Source organism: Bufo bufo, chromosome 8 (genome assembly GCF_905171765.1).
Source record: "Bufo bufo chromosome 8, aBufBuf1.1, whole genome shotgun sequence".
Taxonomy (NCBI): Eukaryota; Metazoa; Chordata; class Amphibia; order Anura; family Bufonidae; genus Bufo; species Bufo bufo.
This window is the reverse complement of record NC_053396.1, coordinates 125049575-125069927: the sequence shown is the minus strand read 5'-3', so window position 1 is coordinate 125069927 and position 20353 is coordinate 125049575. Positions and strand designations below refer to the sequence as shown.

General features: G+C 40.6%; 1 protein-coding gene across 1 annotated transcript in view; it reads left to right on the top strand.

Annotated features, from left to right (window-relative positions):
- SMARCA1 (SWI/SNF related, matrix associated, actin dependent regulator of chromatin, subfamily a, member 1) overlaps positions 1-20087 on the top strand; it is a 213767-nt gene extending 193680 nt beyond the window's left edge. Inside the window, exons 23-24 of the mRNA XM_040442707.1 lie at positions 16827-16934; positions 19693-20087. Of these exons, the coding sequence (XP_040298641.1) occupies positions 16827-16934; positions 19693-19761 (177 nt within the window). The 3' untranslated portion in view covers positions 19762-20087. The remainder of the gene's footprint in view (positions 1-16826; positions 16935-19692) is intronic.
- Positions 20088-20353: the final 266 nt, after the last annotated feature.

Here is a 20353-nt window from a genome sequence, read left to right as displayed (position 1 = left end):
GTTGTGTAAGCTACATACATACTGCGTAACAATCCACTCCGTAGCTATAAGGAATGCAGAGGATGCTTTTGGGACTATCTGCTGTATCGGTAGCACCCAAAAGTAGCACCATGCATGGGCAGTATTAAAGGGATATTCCTTTCTAGTCATTTATGGCATATCCACTGCCATGCCGTCTGTGCTGCAATCTGCTTGCTGGCTAGGCCGCTGCGCCTATGCCTGAAATCCTTGAAAGGCTGTTTCTATTTTCTACCATGTACTGGTTTTCTGCCCAATTTAGTGTGTGACCATTGAATTGACCCTTCATTGCCTGCCCTGACCTTGGATTGTTTGTACTCTGCCTGCCCTGTCCTTGGCCAGTCCCTGACTACGATTTTCCCTGACCCCTCAGTATTCTGGACCAGTGTCTCTGGACCCCTGTGGGTCTGCTGTCAATCACACAGAGATTACTCCAGGAGGAGGCGGCCTGGTGGTTCCTGTGCAACAAAGTCCAGATCCTTGTACAGGGGTTAAAAGGTGAAAACCAGGGGACTGCCAGGATAGTGCCATTAGGATTAGTCCAAAGCCAAATCTGTTGGTTGGCACAGTGGTTCCACGCCCACTGCCATAGCATTCACATACTTGCAGGGCCCGGCTGGGCATGTGTTCACCAGTGCACATATCAATATACTTAGAAACATCTGCTATACCATCACTGTCTCGCATGCATCATTTCCATCTGGCTCCTACATCATTATGTTTTTGTGAACCAGATATTCAGGAGTGTGGAAATGGCAGCTGCAATTAGGCCCCTGGCAGTCATCTTATGTGCGTAGGTGGCTTATCTCTCTGTTTTTCGTCAGCCGTGCCCCTCGTGCTAATTGTGTCTTATATTTTGTAAAACAAGAATATTTTTCAGTTTAAAGACATTTCAGTGTTAAAGGGAATGTGTCATCAGAAAATGACGTATTGTTGAAATCATGTTTTTATGTTTAACATACTTTTAAATAATTCTTGATGCTGCTATTTTACATTTTCCATGTTAATGTCTATATTTAAACAAAAAACATAAAATCCTGCAGTTTTCCAACTTCACACTAGGCTAAATAATTGATACCACTTCTTGGTCTGTACAGATCACTTTACTGCAGTTGCCTACTTATCAATATACACAGGTGATAACCTCTGCACAGGTCGCAGAGCATGCCCGCAAAACTCTCCCATAGAAGTTAGTGAGGTCCCCTCCTGACCATTGTGTCTATGGACCGTTTGGCTGCCGTAATGCTGAAGAAAAGCTCTGGCAAGATGGCCGTCCCCATAATCATACAATCAGAAAATAAAAGATTAGAAAAAAAGGAAATGTGTTACTATCTGGTTTTAACTGGCAGAACACATTCTCCCTTTTCCTCTTTGCTGGTGTCTGGCTGTGATGAGGGGCTTTGAACTCCCATTTTAAAGATAAGTGTGGGTCTCAAAGAGGGACCCCAATTCTCAGGCCTTTATGGTGTATCTTTTATTAAAATGCTGATCAAACACACAAAATTAATAGAAAGTGTGCTCTCATCTAAAGGGGTTGTGTGATAAATCGGCAGTACTCCAGTTGGTGCATGTTGGTCTGTGAGGACCTCGATCCATCCATGCCGCCTACCCAGGACAATGTCAAAAGGATTCCAAAGTGGTCTTGACATCAACTATATAAAGAAGAATTGGCAGCATGGCTAGGGAATGGATCCACGGGGATATATTGTGATAACTATTGTTTAACCTTGGATTGAGGTCTTCATCTTTAGCCTTTGGGGGCCTTAAAGGGGTAGTGGCATCACAGTCAATGCCCCTAATGTGTTTCATTCCTTATGTCCCCAAGGGTCACTAACTTTTCAAAAACATTTTGATATGTCATAGAGACATATCAAAAGTTTAGATCGGTGGGGGTCTGAGCGCTGAGATCCCCACATATTGCGCTCTCTCTCGAGCTATGCCTCCTTCTCTCCTTTCATTCTAGGGATCAGTGGTGATCTCAGTGCTCAGACCCCCACAGATCTAAACTTTTGATATGTCTCTATGACATATAAATATTTTTTTTATTCTTATTTGTGACACTTTATTTGAACTCCATGAAGGGGATTTTGTATTTGATTGCCTTTGGTTCCATCCTTCTGCAGTGCACCACTAAGGAGGACATGCATGCACAGTCTGAACCACCAATCTGTAGGGTCTTACTGATTTTCTGATTGTCAAGACTCTAGACATGCTCATAGAAGAGTTCAAGGACATCCAAAGAACCGCAAGTGTTCATGTCTCCATATTAAAATGTCTGCTGAGAAATCAAAGTTTAAACAAAATGGACTACGTTAACTTTCCTTTTTCATGCTAGGGCCATAAACATTTGGATAACCCCATTCTTTAATAAATGCACTCATAATTTTAAAAAAAAGCCCACAATATTTCCGCAGCACTCTATACAATCATATCTAGAAGAAAATAGCCTTTGCGCTTCTGTTAGATGGTTACCATTAGATTATCTGCTTTTAGCAGATTCATCTTATTGGGACCACATTGTATGAATTGCATTTTAGAAACGTTGAGAAAGTCATTTTCTATGTTTTAGACTAATGCACTACTTAGATATTGAATGTTTTTTCCTGGAAATCAAATAGGAACAAAGAAATTGTTGAATGAAAATGCACCTCAATGATTTCATGACATTTCCCAGTCCTTTAGGGAGCTGAAAATGGAAAATACATCAGTCATTTGAATTCATCTTGTATGCTAATAATATTATTATAATATATAATATTACAGGCATAAGATGTCCGCCCCTTGGTCTGAGAGCACATTTGCTTATGGTATGGACCAGGGATGCTCAACCTGCGGCCCTCCAGCTTTTGCAAAAGTACAACTCCCAGCATGCCCTAGTAGCTGTAGGCTGTCCAGACATGCTGGGAGTTGTAGTTTTGCAACAGCTGGAGGGCTGCATCCCTGGTATGGACCATGGGTAGTGGTACACTGTAGAAGGTTAGAGGTAGCAGCAAAAAACCAGATGTTCTGCAGTGCTGTTCATGCTGCAGTGCTGTTCAAGCGGTGCAGTTTAATCAGATAAGAATTACATACGTTTCAGGGATTTTTTTCATCATAGATGTGAATACTGTATTGAATCAGAGATGACTTGGAAGATTCAGAAAGACTATGCTGATGTTTCTCTCTATATTGCATACTGTTCATTCATGTGCAGCCACTTCTGTCCTGGGAGTGAAGGACCTGGCACCGATCACACAGCTATGACCTCACTTGTGGTCCTTTTACACTTGCCGGTTTTACAGGTAGTTATCAGGATCACTGAGCAGAGGGGAGATCTGTATTTGCATGCAGCAATCATTCCCTCTGTATGAGGATGAGCAATCACTACGGTGATCGTTCGTCCTCATACAGAGTCATTGGTTGCAGGCAGTCTATCCCTGTTTACACAAGGTGGAACAATGATTTTAGGTGCCATACGATAGGTGCGATCACCCGATGAACCATTGCATGCCTTGTCATTAATTAAGACCATTATCCAGTCTGTTTGCCCATAGTTGTCATAGATTTCAGTAATCATTAACACTAGAAACTGGCCTATATGATGATAATTCTATCAAGTTTGATGGTCCATCACACACCATGTCCTCACACGCTCCCTTTTTTGGAAATTTGTGAGGGCAGTGTAAAAAATGTCGACTTTTTTATGCCAGTTTTTTGGCATTGAGCCCTCATAAATGACCCCATGTGTGTTGATCTTTTCACACCGTGTTTCACAAGGACCTTACAAAAGGGGTATTACTTCAACTTTGTAGGAGAGCTCAACTTATATTTTGAGTCTTGAGGAATCCTTGAGTGGCAGCCTAGGAAACACCAGGTTACAGACAACTAGAAGTGATCACTGGCCTTTGACCCTTGAAGGGCGTTTTGTTGCAGAGAGTTAGGGAATGATCAGGAGCCCTCTTTTTTAGATACTAGGTTATATACATGTACCTGCCATTGCTTGGGTGTACATCTATCTACAGTATATTAATAAGTTCAAATGCAGTTTTTATACCTAGAAATACTCATTGCTGTCTTAGAAAAGTAAAGAAAACATCCACAATTTTTCAGATAACTTACAAATATCACTTATAACTTTTTCAATATATTTTATATTGTTGACCAAACCTGCCATTCTTGCTAGATTCAGCCAACAGTTTAAGGGCTCATGCACACGACAGTATGTATTTAGCGGTCCGCAAAGCACGAATCCGCCAAAAATATGGATGTCGTCGGTGTGCATTCTGTATTTTGCGGAACGGAGTAGCTGGCCCCTAATAGAACGGTCCTATCCTTGTCCGTAATGCAGACAATAATAGGACATGTTCTATTTTTGGAGAAACTGACATATGGAAACGGAATGCACACGAGTAACTTCGTTTTTTTTGCAGACCCATTGAAATAAATGGTTCCGCATATGGTCCGCCAAAAAAAAAAAAAAAAACGGACATGTAAAGAAAATACGTTCGTGTGCATGAGCCCTAATGTGTATGGGGAGCTCCCGAGTCTCCCATGACAGATGTTGTCGGCGGAGAGAAAGATCAGGCGTAATGAATATTGTCGCCTGCTCTTTTTGTTCTCCCGGGAAATAAGCCGCGACCAGAAGTAACTGGCAGTGGCTTTCTCCTCTGTCCCCATTAAATACACATACACGTTTAGCCTAGCTGAAGCTGAGAGGAAGTTGGGATAAATAGCTGATCATTCCGCCAACAGCTATTGAATGTGTATGGCTGCCCCAATACTTTGGCCATGCCTGCAAACTTAGCAAAATCTGCTACTGCCCCAGGTGCCCATTCACTGAGAAAACCTCTTTGCACCTGTTTTGCGAGTGCCCCGCTGCATAGAGTCTGTTGGATCTTACATTTCCCCTGCATTTCAATCTGTCTCTCATGTCCCCGCATGTGCTGTCCAAAAAATAAACTGTTTGTTGCAACCAATCACATCACAGCTTGCATTTTACTACAGCGCTTCTCAATGTGCCTCTACCCGCGTGTTGTCAATAAGATCATTTGTGATTCAGAGAGGAAATGTCCTAACATGCGCTGTCTAAAAGACAAACTGCTTGTGGCTCATAGCAACCAATGATGCAGCATGCATTTTATACACTAATGTAACTGTAGCTGCCTCTTATTCTGTCTCTCATTTCCCCTGCATTTCAGCCTGTCTCTCCTCTCCCTACTGTTTGTTGCCCATAAGAGCTAATCACAGCATAGCTTTCATTTTTGCCCATATCAAACAATCACAACACATTTTTCATTTTACTACAGCGCTTCTTACAATCCTGTAGACCTATGTTTACCAACCTGTGGCTCTCCATATCTTACAAAACTGCAACTCCCATCATACCCTGATGACTGCAGACACAGCTGAAATCTGTGCCGTGCTTGCTTGCTGTAGGCAACCAACAGTGTGTCAGTACATGCAGGGAGATGAGAGGCAGACTGAAATGCTGGGGAGATGAGAAGCAGTGCTTCAACAGTTACAGCTGTGTATATATTTTAATGCATGCTGTATCTAAACACACATTCCTTTATTTGAACCTTCGAGAACCCTGTCAGCTGGACTTGACAATCCCCAGTATTTTAAGTTAGATCATAAAGAGAGTATATGTGCCAGGTTTGGTTGAGATCTATTAAGGCGCTTAGGAGTCTGTGAAGAACAAACAAAAAACTTTCACTTTAATAGTATACAGGTGAAACTTGAAAAATTTGAATATTGTGCAAAGTTCATTAATTTCAGTAATGCAACTAAAAAGGTGAAACTAACATATGAGAGAGACTCATTACATGCAAAGCAAGATATTTCAAGCCTTTATTTGTTATAATTTGGATGCTTATGGCTTACAGCTTATGAAACCCCAAAGTCACAATTTTGAGGTACCCTTTGCTCAGGGGGTATGGATTAATTAGCTGACTAGAGTGTGACACTTTGAGCCTAGAATATTGAACCTTTTCACAAAATTCAAATTTTAAGCTGCATTAATGCAATTCCTTTTAATTTGCATTACTGAAATAAATGGACTTTTGCACGATATTCTAATTTTTCGAGTTTCACCTGTATATCTTCCATTATGTTTGAAGAGATTCCCTAGTGCTGCTCCTTCTAGCTATATGCATCAAATGTACACTAGACAGAATACACTCAATTTGGATCGTGGAGGGTGTTATCGACGCACTACTAGAGCCCGTTAGGTTATAGATGTCTAATGAATGCAGATACCACCTCTGGGACCCACTCCTATTTCCAGATTGGTGGGTCCCTCACCCCATCCCACTTGGTGAGACAGTAACTGGCTGTGGAATATAGGCAGAGAATGGTTGGCTCTCTCCATCCACAGAAACCACTGAGTTATGAAGCGATTAATGCAGTCAGCTCTCCATTCATTGTCCACCTGCATGCTGCGACCAGAATCTGCCTCATCAGGCAGAAAGTAGGTCAGAGGACCTACAGTTAGGTCCATAAATATTGGGATATCGACACAATTCTAACATTTTTGGCTGTATACACCACCACAATGGATTTGAAATGAAACGAACAAGATGTGCTTTAACTGCAGACTGTCAGCTTTAATTTGAGGATATTTACATCCAAATCAGGTGAACGGTGTAGGAATTACAACAGTTTGCATGTGTGCCTCCCACTTGTTAAGGAACCAAAAGTGATGGGACAATTGGCTTCTCAGCTGTTCCATGGCCAGGTGTGTGTTATTCCCTCATTATCAAAATTACAATGAGCAGATAAAAGGTCCAGAGTTCATTTCAAGTGTGCTATTTGCATTTGGAATCTGTTGCTGTCAACTCTCAAGATGAGATCCAAAGAGCTGTCACTATCAGTAAAGCAAGCCATCATTAGGCTAAAAAAAACAAAACAAACCCATCAGAGAGATAGCAAAAACATTAGGCGTGGCCAAAACAACTGTTTGGAACATCCTTAGGCCTATTGCACACGACCGTATGGCTTTTTCAGTGTTTTGCGATCCGTTTTTCACGGATCCGTTGTTCCATTTTTTGTTTCCGTTGTGTTTCCGTTTCTGTTCCGTTTTTCCGTTCCTTATTTCCGTATGGCACATACAGTATACAGTAATTACATAGATAAAATTGGGCTGGGCATAACATTTTCAATAGATGGTTCAGCAAAAAACGGAACGGAAACGGAAGACATACGGATGCATTTCCGTATGTGTTCCGTTTTTTTGCGGACCCATTGACTTGAATGGAGCCACGGACTGTGATTTGCGGGCAATAATAGGACATGTTCTATGTTAAAATGGAACGGAAAAACGGAAATACGGAAACGGAATGCATACGGAGTACATTCCGTTTTTTTTGCGGACCCATTGAAATAAATGGTTCCGTATACGGACCGTATACGGAACGCAAAAAACGTCCAGTAAACGGGAAAAAAAAAACGTCCGTGTGCAATAGGCCTTAAAAAGAAGGAATGCACTGGTGAGCTCAGCAACACCAAAAGACCCGGAAGACCACGGAAAACAACTGTGGTGGATGACCAAAGAATTATTTCCCTGGTGAAGAAAACACCCTTCACAACAGTTGGTCAGATCAAGAACACTCTCCAGGAGGTAGGTGTATGCTTGTCAAAGTCAACAATCAAGAGAAGACTTCACCAGAATGAATGCAGAGGGTTCACCACAAGATGTAAACCATTGGTGAGCCTCAAAAACAGGAAGGCCAGATCAGAGTTTGCCAAACGACATCTAAAAAAGCCTTCACAGTTCTGGAAAAACATCCTATGGACAGATGAGACCAAGATCAACTTGTACCAGAGTGATGGGAAGAGAAGAGTATGGAGAAGGAAAGGAACTGCTCATGATCCTAAGCATACCACCTCATCAGTGAAGCATGGTGGTGGTAGTGTCATGGCGTGGGCATGTATGGCTGCCAATGGAACTGGTTCTCTTGTATTTATTGATGATGTGACTGCTGACAAAAGCAGCAGGATGAATTCTGAAGTGTTTCGGGCAATATTATCTGCTCATATTCAGCCAAATGCTTCAGAACTCATTGGACGGCGCTTCACAGTGCAGATGGACAATGACCCAAAGTATACTGCAAAAGCAACCAAAGAGTTTTTTAAGGGAAAGATGTGGAATGTTATGCAGTGGCCAAGTCAATCACCTGACCTGAATCCGATTGAGCATGCATTTCACTTGCTGAAGACAAAACTGAAGGGAAAATGCCCCAAGAATAAGCAGGAACTGAAGACAGTTGCAGTAGAGGCCTGGCAGAGCATCACCAGGGATGAAACCCAGCGTCTGGTGATGTCTATGCGTTCCAGACTTCAGGCTGTAATTGACTCCAAAAGGATTTGCAACCAAGTATTAAAAAGTGAAAGTTTGATTTATGATTATTATTCTGTCCCATTACTTTTGGTCCCTTAACAAGTGGGAGGCCATATGCAAACTGTTGTAATTCCTACACCGTTCACCTGATTTGGATGTAAATACCCTCAAATTAAAGCTGACAGTCTGCAGGTAAAGCACATCTTGTCCGTTTAATTTCAAATCCATTGGGGTGGTGTATAGAGCCAAAAATGTTAGAATTGTGTCGATGTCCCAATATTTATGGACCTGACTGTATGTACTGGACATAGGTGGCATCCACATCTATCACACATAGGACCTATCTGGTGTCTCTTATAGGAATACCCCTTTAACTGCTAGCATTGTATCGATTTCCTTGTGTAAACTGCACCTGACTCAGGATTAGTGCTTCAGCATATCTTAGAATATACACCCGCCAAATAATATGTGTACAAACCTAGTGATATTCACAGGTATTGTGCTAGAAATGATAACATTTAACTCCATTCATCCGGCTGTGTTCTTCGTGTATGCAGGCTGCCACTAGAGGGCACTGTGTACTAAAACATGTTTTACTGTTTAGAAAAACAGGATTTTTTTTTTGGCCATAGCTTTTGAATATACACAGAAATATACATACACTTTCTTTCCCAAGCAATCAAATAAAAAGTTTTGTGTATGCGATAGTATTTGTATATTAAACAGTAGAAAAAATACAACTAAATGGTATTTAGTTTATGATTTTTTGTCATCTTTGTTACATATTGGTCGTCCTACTGATTTGGATACATCTATAGCAGGGATCAGCAACCTTCGGCACTCCAGCTGTTGTGAAACTACAACTCCCAGCATGCTCCTTTCACGTCTGTGGGAGCTCAGAGAACAGCCAAACAAGTGTGCATGATGGGAGATGTAGTTTAACACCTGAAGTGCCGGAGGTTGCTGATCCCTGATCTATAGCATCAGATAGATTTATTACTATAGATGATGTATGACGACTGCACAATTTTTATGTTATTTGGGCTGATAAATGAATGAAATGTAGCTGATTGAGACTGCAAATATAGCTATAACTGCATGGTTCATAATTTCCTGACAGTCCGGTGAATCCCATAAGATGCAGGAATGAGTAAGGTTTGTAGGAATAAGTCTAACTGAAGGCAATGGCCTAGATAAACCCTGGTGACCTCTGTTCGCACCCCTTTGTTCCTGCCGCACCCTCCTCTCCAGAAGAGGTTTGATATCTGTCTGGTTTTCCTGGTTGTCAAGGGAACAGCACAGTTTTTTTTCTCTATAATGTCCATATGCACTGAATGCTGCCCAGTGCTGTATGTATGAAAAGTAAACATTTTACAGAGGTCTCTTTGTGTTATAAGTTCTTTTGTCCTTCATGTTCTGATTCTCTGAATACAGTCGCATGTGTCACTCCGGTTGCCATGGCTACATTTGGTGATAATTGAGTTTATTTTGCTTGTACTTAAAATGCTTGTGATGTGCTACTTCAGACGTTATGTATTGTATGCTTGTGTATCAGTATAGACCAGAATATAAATTGTACTACCGTGCATGCTTTTATACAGGGTGGGCCATTTATATGGATACACCTTAATAAAATGGGAATGGTTGGTGATATTAACTTCCTGTTTGTGGCACATTAGTATATGTGAGGGGGGAAACTTTTCAAGATGGGTGGTGACCATGGCGGCCATTTTGAATTCAACTTCTGTTTTTTCAATAGGAAGAGGGTCATGTGACACATCTAACTTATTGGGAATTTCACAAGAAAAACAATGGTGTGCTTGCTTTTAACGTAACTATTCTTTCATGAGTTATTTACAAGTTTCTGACCACTTATAAAATGTGTTCAATGTGCTGCCCATTGTGTTGGATTGTCAATGCAACCCTCTTCTTCCACTCTTCACACACTGATAGCAACACTGCAGGAGAAATGCTAGCACAGGCTTCCAGTATCCGTAGTTTCAGGTGCTGCACATCTCGTATCTTCACAGCATAGACAATTGCCTTCAGATGACCCCAAAGATAAAAGTCTAAGGGGGTCAGATCGGGAGACCTTGGGGGCCATTCGACTGGCCCACGACGACCAATCGACTTTCCAGGAAACTGTTCATCTAGGAATGCTCGGACCTGACACCCATAATGTGGTGGTGCACCATCACAATGGGCAGCACATTGAACACATTTTATAAGTGGTCAGAAACTTGTAAATAACTCATGAAAGAATAAAGTTACGTTAAAACCAAGCACACCATTGTTTTTCTTGTGAAATTCCCAATAAGTTTGATGTGTCACATGACCCTCTTCCTATTGAACAAAAACAAATGTTGGATTCAAAATGGCCAACTTCAAAATGGCCGCCATGGTCACCACCCATCTTGAAAAGTTTCCCCCCTCACATATACTAATGTGCCACAAACAGGAAGTTAATATCACCAACCATTCCCATTTTATTAAGGTGTATCCATATAAATGGCCCACCCTGTACAGTGGTGCTTGAAAGTTTGTGAAACCTTCAGAAGTTTCTATATTTGACCTAAAACTACATAAGATTTTCACTCGTCTTAAAAGTAAATAAAGATAACCGAATCCAACAAATGAGTCAAAAATATTAGAATTCATCTAATGTGAGTAGTAAAAGTATGTGAACCTTTGCTTTCAGTAACTGCAACTAAATGTTTCCGTTAATTGTTGATTAGTCCTGCACATCAGCTTGGCGGAATTTTAGCCCATTCCTCTGTACAAAAAAAGCTGTAACTCTGATATATTGGTGGGTTTCCTCCCAGGAACGGCTCGCTTCAAGGTCCTTCCACAATATTTCTATTGAATTAAATCATAAAGTGTACATGAGTTTTAAAAATAAAAGTGCATAATGGCTCTGCTTCTTTGTACAATCTTAACTGTGAGGAGCAGTTATGTTTGGGCCTCCCTAATGTTTTTTTCAGTCATATTATTCCCTGTTTTAGCTGCACAGCTAAATGCATTTCTATCAGAAGCAAGGGTTGTCTCCCTTCTGTGGAATCTGCCAGCAATGAACTGCTGTGATGTCAGTTCCCTTACTTCCCACTATGTTTTTTTTCCAGCTCTGGAGCTCACAGACCATATAAGGGGCAGAGGGAGGGGGAATCACACTTACAGACACACTGGAGACTCCTATAATCTTCAAAATCTGTGTAGAAGCTGTTGTTTTATCGGGCTCACAATCTCAGCTAGCTCTGACATGCCGCACTTCCTCTTAGCCGTCTTCTGAGTCTTAGTAGGAAGGATCTTGCCTGACAGTGGACTGCAACATAGGTGGAGGTGAGAACCCTAGTGGTCATGACTTTACAGCTTTTTTGAGGTGGATGCAGGCATATTTTCTAAATGAAGTGATTTAGAAATGTTAAACCATTCTCTATTAAATAAAATTGTGTGAAAGTACAGTGACTTTTTAAGGTCAGTAATATTACTTGACCGTTTCAAACCTTTAACTTTATGCTTCTTATTCTTTGGTAGAACAACTTGCATGTTTAGGGTCGTTGTCTTGCTGCATGACCCACATAGAGCACCGTGGTAAGATAATAAGCCCTGCTTATTACTACTGATAATGCACAATATTAAGTGGTGGGAAATGACAAACCCAACATAGCAGATATTTCAATTATAGCAAAGATTTTTAGGTTGAAAGGAATAATATGTTACTGGACTTTGCATGATGCCTGATTCATTTCATAAACTGTACATATCCTTGTGTGGATCAGAAATAGAAGGATCCCTTTAGTGTGTTCCCAGGTTCTGCGGTGCCAGAGGTAAGGGGTCATAATCTGATTCTGCGGTGCTTTGGCATACTTATTATTAATCATCTGCATTCAAGCTGAGATCTCTGGAGGATGGCTTTGTAAGATTTCCCAGTCGAAACCATTAATCTTTTCTCATATAGTTTACCTTGCTTTAGTAATACACTCACACCCTTTCTGTTCCCAAGAATTTGCGTTTCAATCAATAGGCTTTTGTTATATGCACATTAGAAGGTTAATTGGTAACCAGGTAACTGAATGATCTATTCTCGTGTAATTGTCGATATCTAGCCTCGTACTGCTGCGAATTCCACAAACCTATAACGGAATGGCGTCTGACAAGGTGAGAAGCCATGTATTACTCGTCCACAAGCCCTGCAATCATTTAGTACATACACACTGGGGTTTGCCCTATTTCTGAATGTATTCCAAATCCTGATTGCCCTTTACAGGAATGCAGGGTTATAACCCACCGTATTCTTCGAATCCTTAGTGTGTAGTCTATTACATTTTATAAGTTAAAATTCATGTTCACAGAACCCTGCAGGGCAGTCCTGTCCTTCCTCAGCCGCACTACACAAGAACCAGCATAGGTTTACGTCCTTGTGCGACCAGCTCATACTTGCATATTTTGCAAAACTACGTAAGGGAAGATGAACTCAAACAGATATATTGATTTTTAACATTTGTGTTCCGTAACGTAGCTATTAAAGAAAACAATAATTGCATCAAAGAAAAGCATACAGTCCTCTTTCAAATGCAGTGTAAGGCTGTGCATAGAAATACATGCTTGTAATATAAAGGAGTTTCTTTCTAAACCCATGGAGTGATTAAACGTGTTGTCTGGTTTAGAAAACCCATTTTCAGATGTCACGTTATGTTATTCTGAGTTAAAGGGGTATTCCAGGACTTCACTATTGATGGCCTATCCTCAGGATAGGCCATCAGAATCTTATCAGCGTGAGTCCATCACCCTGTTCTGAAGTAACTCAGTCCTGATATAGTGGACAAAGCTGATTACTGCAACTTTGCTCCCATTGAAGGGCAACAGTAAGCAGCTTCATCCACAACAATGTGGAGCTGTGTAGCTTGCTCTTCAGGAGCAGCTGATTGGCTCGGGTGGGAGGTGTCGAACCCCCCCACTAGTCAGATAACGATGAGTAAGAGCCTGAACAACTGCTTTAAAGTGGATCTGTTATCAGGCTATGCTGTTCTATGTAATGGCAGCCTAGTATGGGGACAGGTTCGCTTTCCTTTTAGCTAAGATGACACAAAATATATTGTGCCATTTGACTAATAGGATCGTTCAAACAATATATGAGACACGTAGTTTATATTTGTATTCATGATGTATTCTTAGTTATTCTTAATTATTCAGTTAACAAAACGAGAGATAGTTTTTGTGCCATTTTGGCCAATAGGAGAGTGGACCTTTTTGATTACACATTCCCTTTAACATAGGGGGAGGCATTCCCCTGTTCAAAACCATTACCTATTAAGCCAGATTGGTAAAAGCTTAAAGGTGGTTTCCAGTTTCAGGAGGAAACCAGACAACCCCCAGGACCCTCCTGAAATAAAGAACAGTAAGTACTTACCTCCCAGATTCTGTGCAGCTTCTCTGGTTCTCCCAGCCGGGATTTGTTTATCCGTCTGCAGCGGCGCCGTCATGTCGACAACTTGTGACTTCTGAAGCCAATCACTGGTCTCAGTGGTGAACCTGATGAGGCTAGTCATTGGCTGCAGCTTTCACGTGTCATTGACAGAACGTCATTGTTGCAACTGGGTAAATAGATCCCGGCCAGGAGAACCAGAGCAGCTGCGCAGAATCTGTGAACCTGTTCTTTATTTCAGGAAGATCCTGGGAGTTGTCTGGATTCTGAAAGACCAGTCGGATCCTGCCATTGTCTTTAGGGAGAAATATATAAAAAATCTGGAGCAGTATTTAGCCCTAAATACTATTACAAGAAAACAATGAAATGTATGTGTAAATCGCATCCCATTTGCCTAATTTTCAATTTCCAACTGTGCATTGGTGCAAAAATATGGATGCAGGTGCTTTGGACTGATGAGTCAAAATTCTAAATATTTGGCTGTAACAGAAGGCAGTTTGTTTGCGGAAGGACTAGAAAGTGGTGCAATAATGAGTGTCTGCAGGCAACAGAAGCATAGTGAGATCCTATGCAAATTTGGGGCTTCATTTCGGCAAACAAAGTTGGTGATTTGGTAAGGATTAATGGTTTCCCCAATACAGAGAAATGCAGGCAGATACTTACCCATCGTGAATTACCATCAGGGAGGCTCCAGGTTTATTTTGCAGCAGGACAATGACCCCAAACATGCAGCCAATGTAATTAAGAACTATCTTCAGTGTGAAGCAAAACAAGGAGTCCTGAAAGTGATGATATGGTCCCCATGGAGCCCTGATCTCAGCATCATCAAGTTTGTCTGGGATTACATGAAGGGACAAAAGGATTTGAGCAGGCCTACATCCACTGAAGATCTGTGGTTAGTCCTCCAAGATGTTTGGAAGAACCTCCCTGCTGAGATCCTTTAAAAACCATGTGCAAGTATACCTAGAAGAACTGATGCTGTTCTGAAAGCAAAAGGTGGTGACACCAAATATTGATTTTATTTTGATTTTTGAATTGACAAAAATAAACTTTTAACACTTGCATTTTTTAAAAGCATTCTTACTTTGTAGTATTTTTTCTACACTTTTGCAGAAGTGATAAACTTATCCAGTTTTTAGCACACATTTATTGATAATTATTCCGACATCATCAGAATCATATGGAAATACGTATCTATCCTATATACGGATGTAGACGTGTGATCTGCTTTGTAAAAGGGAGGTAACTACAAAGCCCTTATAGTGGTAACATTAACTCCCCTAGCTTATTTGGAGACATTAAAGGGACAGTTACCACCAGGCTACAAACTAGGGGTTCCTTCAAGTGTAACAGCTGCAGTAATGCTGTAAAAAAAAACAAATGTATGGGTTTAAAGTATCCTTTGATATCATTTATAAATTGTTGTACAGATCGTCTTGTCTATGTCATTCAGTGTAATTAGTGCCGGATCAGATCGTTGAGAAGACATATTAATTATCCGATGTCTGACGTCTTGAATTGAGGTAACTGCAGCGTGTCTGCTGCCTCCAAACATATTTCTAAATGCCCGCAGAGGGAACTAGGGTAGCTTGCAAGTTTTGGGATTAGAGAAGGTTACTGAACCCACGAGGGAGATTGGTGACGTAAGATATGCAATAGGGAGGTTTATAGGCTTCTTAATTTAGAGACCAGAGCCCCCCAGGCATTGAACTTGTGTACTGACTTAATGTGTATTTATTAAACTGCCCTCTGAGTATCCTTGAAGTGATATTAATAACCAGATAATGCTGATCATATAGGACTTTTTTTCTGCATATGAGTGTGTAACTGCTTTTATAACTATTCTATGGGAAATAAAGAGTTAATCCATCGCACTTTACTAAACACAGTATCCTGCACATGTTATGGGGGAAGTGATATGGTTTTAAAATGTCTGTGTTCAGTATGAAAGACAGAAGCTATGAGAAAGGAAGATACTATTGTCTGTAACACGAAAGCATCTTTTGTGGATATTTAATGATATTATTTTTTTTTAAGGACGTGAAGTAAAATTCTGCTGATTTTATTTGAGTGCTGGAGAACTTTGAAGAGTCTATTTGAACCCTACCTCCCCTCCCAATGAACCAATTTGAATTCTAAGCAAGTAGTTAATAATGGTCAGGCAGGTTGATGGCCGATGGACAATAAGCCTATTACACAGGCCTATGCAAAGAGAATGTGAGAGGGACAATTGCTACAATTCCTCCAATATACAGTTCTTCGGCAGCACATCCCTGATTGCACAAGGAGATGTGCTGCCCGATAATCTGGCATCTTTCTTCCTGATGAAGAGCCAACACATCTCGGATCAACAGCAATTATCAGGAACGATTGTTCCTATGAACGCTTGTTCCTGAAAATCTTTAGGTCTAATTGGGCCCTAAAATTCCTAGGAGCATCAGCTGCCTGACTTGTGGAAAACTGTAGTCCTCAAACAGAGTGTAATATTTATTAAAGGGCCTCTGTCAGCAGATTTGTACCTATGACACTGGCTGACCTGTTACATGTGCCCGTATTGCTGAGAAAATATATTTATAATATATGCAAATGAGCCTCTAGGAGCAACGGGGCGTTGGCATTACACATAGAGACTCTGCTCTCTCTGCAATTTCCGCGCCCTCTGCACTTTGATTGACATGGCCAGGCAGTGTAAATGTCATCATGCCTGGCCCTGTCAATCAAAGTGTAGAGGGCGCGGCAGTTTCTAAGAGAGCTAAGACTCTAGGTGTAACGGAAACGCCCCCATTGCTCCTTTTGCATTTGCATATATTAAAACATTATTTTCCTCAGCAATGCGCGCACTTCTAAACATGGGACCAACACAGATGCCTTCAGCTGCCGAGCGCACATGCATCAGGTCAGCCACTTTCAATCTTGTCACACAGTTTTGTCAGTCCTTCTTCACATCAGCTGGAAACTCCAGATCTCAGATAAAAGCATGGATTTACATGTTAGATCTTTTATGCTCATAGATTGTCTTCATCGTTTATTAATCTCTGCCATTTCTGATTCAATTATTACATTTGTTAGGAGCTGCAAAGACGCTGCAATACCCTCATATCACTTATAGAAAAGGAAAACCTGGAAATTGAAGAAAAAGAAAGAGCAGAGAAAAAGAAAAAGACACCAAAGTCTTCGGTAAATATAAAGAAACATGTTGTCTACACGAGACAGTATACTAATCAATTAAATTTTTTAAAAGTTGTAATCAAATTATGATTGGGAAAGCAATAATGCCTATTAAAGGGGTTGTCTGAGATTGTGATATCGATAGTCTATCCTCAGGATAGCTAATATCTGATCAGTGGGGTCCGATCCCTGCTGGACAGCTTTCTGTAGAGTGTCCCAGCCTCTTCCTAGGCCAGTAAAGTCACTTTTAACGTTCACATGGCCTAGGAGTCGACCTGTCCCATTCAAGTGAACGGGTCTGAGCTGCAATAACAAGCACAGTCGCTATATAGCGTATGGCACTGTGCTTGGTTAGCTGTGAGGAGGCTGCAGTACTCACAGGAGCTCCGTGGCCTCTTCAAGCTGCTGATCAGCAGGGATGCCAGGAGTCGGACCCCCACCGATCAGTTAGTGATGACCTATCCCAAGGAGAGGCCATCAATGTCCCAATCTCGGACAAACTTTTACATTTTCTTTTAGGCTGGAGGCGCACATGTTGCCTGTAATGCAGTTTGGGTTCAGTTTTTCATGTAGTTTTTTTTAGCCGAACACAGAAGTAGTTTTACATAAAACACAGAAAGAAGGGTGTGTGGAAAAGACCTTAATCAGGATTTTCAAATGCATTTTTTGGGCATTTTTTAAAATCACAGTGTTGGATACACCAGAAAGAAGTTATTCTTATCACTGATTCAGCCTTTGGTTAAAAAAACAAATCTGCACCTAAAACTAAATATGTAGAAAAGGTAAGTTAAAATCAGGACACACACACAATAGCAAGGGTTGGCTGATGATACTTAGAGGCCATTATTAATGTAAGCACCAACTTTGGAGTTACTTTAACCTATTAGGGAATTGGATTACGATTACAGATCATATCGGATATATTTCTCAAAATGGCAATTTTTCAACAAAAAAAACAGGAAAGATGAAGAATCATATGATCCTAGGAGGTGTGTGAAGGAGGTGAACATTTTTCAGACCAATGCAGTTTATTATTATTTTTTTTAAAGAGGATGTTCATTATCACCAGCAGCCACACGTTTACCCATAGCCATGTATGAGTAATGATACCATTACTTTAAGGTTACTAATACTGGCTTGGTGTTGCATACAGTCCTAGGAGAGCCCAGAATGTCATCCAAAGCTTTTTATGGCAATGGCAATTTCGATTTGGTTTGAATTTATTCTTCGATTTAGCCAAATCGAATTTCAAGAAATTTGCTCATTACGAATTATGAGCTATTCTGTAATGTACTTACGATTGGGGTAGTAAGAACAGTGGCTGAATTAAACTCAAATGCCCCAATTGACTGCTTACCCGGTCCATTAGCATATTCTGTATTCAGTAATTGGAAGGGGCAGAAGGGGTGTTATGGTGTCATGGTGACCTCCTCTGCAGTCACCATCCACACAGTTCAGGCTTCATAAATGACAGATGCAGGGACTTTGAATTAGGGTCTATGGATACATATTATGGTGCCCTTAGGCTGCATGCACACATGTGAAGATTTGCCTTGTAGAATCTACTTTTCACTCTAAAGTTTATTATAAACTTTTTTCAAATTTACCTTATTTGCAGTTTTCTTTTATCCCCCATTCTTGAATCCTACTTCCTGGTTAGTCATTTTGACTGCTGTCCCATCATGCCTTAAGGCAGTTAGATGTGTCCTGACATCAGCAGGATATGTGACACTAACCAGTTCATTTTGTACCGCCGCATATTCAAAATGCTCTGTGTAACTGGATATATAACAGACACCACTTGTCCATCATTTGTTGCAGCAAAATTCATCCTTCTGTATGTCTATTATCTATCTGTCTGTCCATCCATCCAATGTAACTTACACTGCGTATAGAGGAGTGATTATTGAAGGAAAGAAAAGAATCGCTGTGAGCATGTGCGTCCTGTTTTATAAGGCTCCACTACGGGACTTAACCAACAGCTACTGAGAATCAGAACTGCTTTGCCACAGGGTGCAGTGGTAGGCTTATATCTGTAGAATAAGGCAGTTCTGATAGATGGTGGCATTTATATTAGTGGCACAAGCCCTTTAAAATCAATGGCATTTTTAAAATATCACGTACTGTCCATGTTGTGGAACATTTCAATGCATACTGAACTGTGGTCAGGGATTTATGATCTGCGTCATATCAATTTATGTTGCAGATCTCTGCATATTTCATGCACAAATTTCCCATTTACTTTAACGGGAAAGCTATTTTCTATATGAAATCCACAAGATGAGGTTTTTATGTGGTTTACGTGATTTTATTTGGATCTACAAGATCTGCAAAATTAAAAAAACAATATAATCACCTCCCTTGGTGATTCCCGGGCTCCTTTGCCTTGTCCCATGCCATGCTCTGTACAGCCCAGCCTCCTGTGATGATGTCTTGTCCCACATGATACATCATCTGAAACTGGCATGGGACCAGGCAAGGGAGCTCCATAAGCACCGGGGAGGTGAGTATTCTGTTTTTAAATTTTTTATTTTTTTTTTATTCGCTGCTTACCTGTTTTCTATAGGCAAAATCTTCACAATTGTGGACTTGTACTTGCATAAATCCTTGCAACCTCATGAAGGGAGTAATTCTGGTAATAGGTTAGGGATTCGTTTGTAATGTTAACAAGAGTCAGCTTGCCAAAGGGGAACTTACACATTAAAGCCAAGGATAGACATGTTTTCAGGGCATAGCCATAATGATATATTTTTTTCTTTTCTTCTAGGCGGCTAAAAGAAAGGCAGATGCAGCATCAGACTCTGTAAAGAAGGATACAAAGAAAGCCAGGTCTTAAGTCTCGTGGAAAGCCGTGTCACCAATACAAGACTGCCATTTCTGTACTCCTAAGGTATAACAATGCCTCACGTGAAGTCAACACCCAATGGTTGTGCATTTCCATAACTTCCCAGTTACAGTTACATGTGTATATTTTTCAATGTCTACCCTAAAATCCGTACTATTATATTTTATGCTTCCCAGTATTTACATCTTCTGTATTTTGTGAAAATCATATATTTCATATTACAGCAGTCCTTGTTTTAAGCAAGTGCAGAGGGTTTTAGCTTTTGTATGTTTTATACTGTACGCAGTGGCTTTGAAATAAAAACCAAAATCAGATTTGTTTCAGCTTTTTTTTTTTTTTGCACGTTGTCGGACCTCAGGACCATTAGTGTATAGCGAACAGTTCAAACCATTGCCAAATTCCATGACAGTAAAATTAAAGGTCGAAACCACAGTAAGAATTCCCTGCTTATGCGTCACAGTATACATGAGCTTCGGTATATTCATGAAGTAGTATTGCGGGTATATTGTGAAATGCCTGAGTAAAACAATATACTGGAAAAACAAAATTTTTGCTAATCCAGATTTGATTTAGACAGCATTAG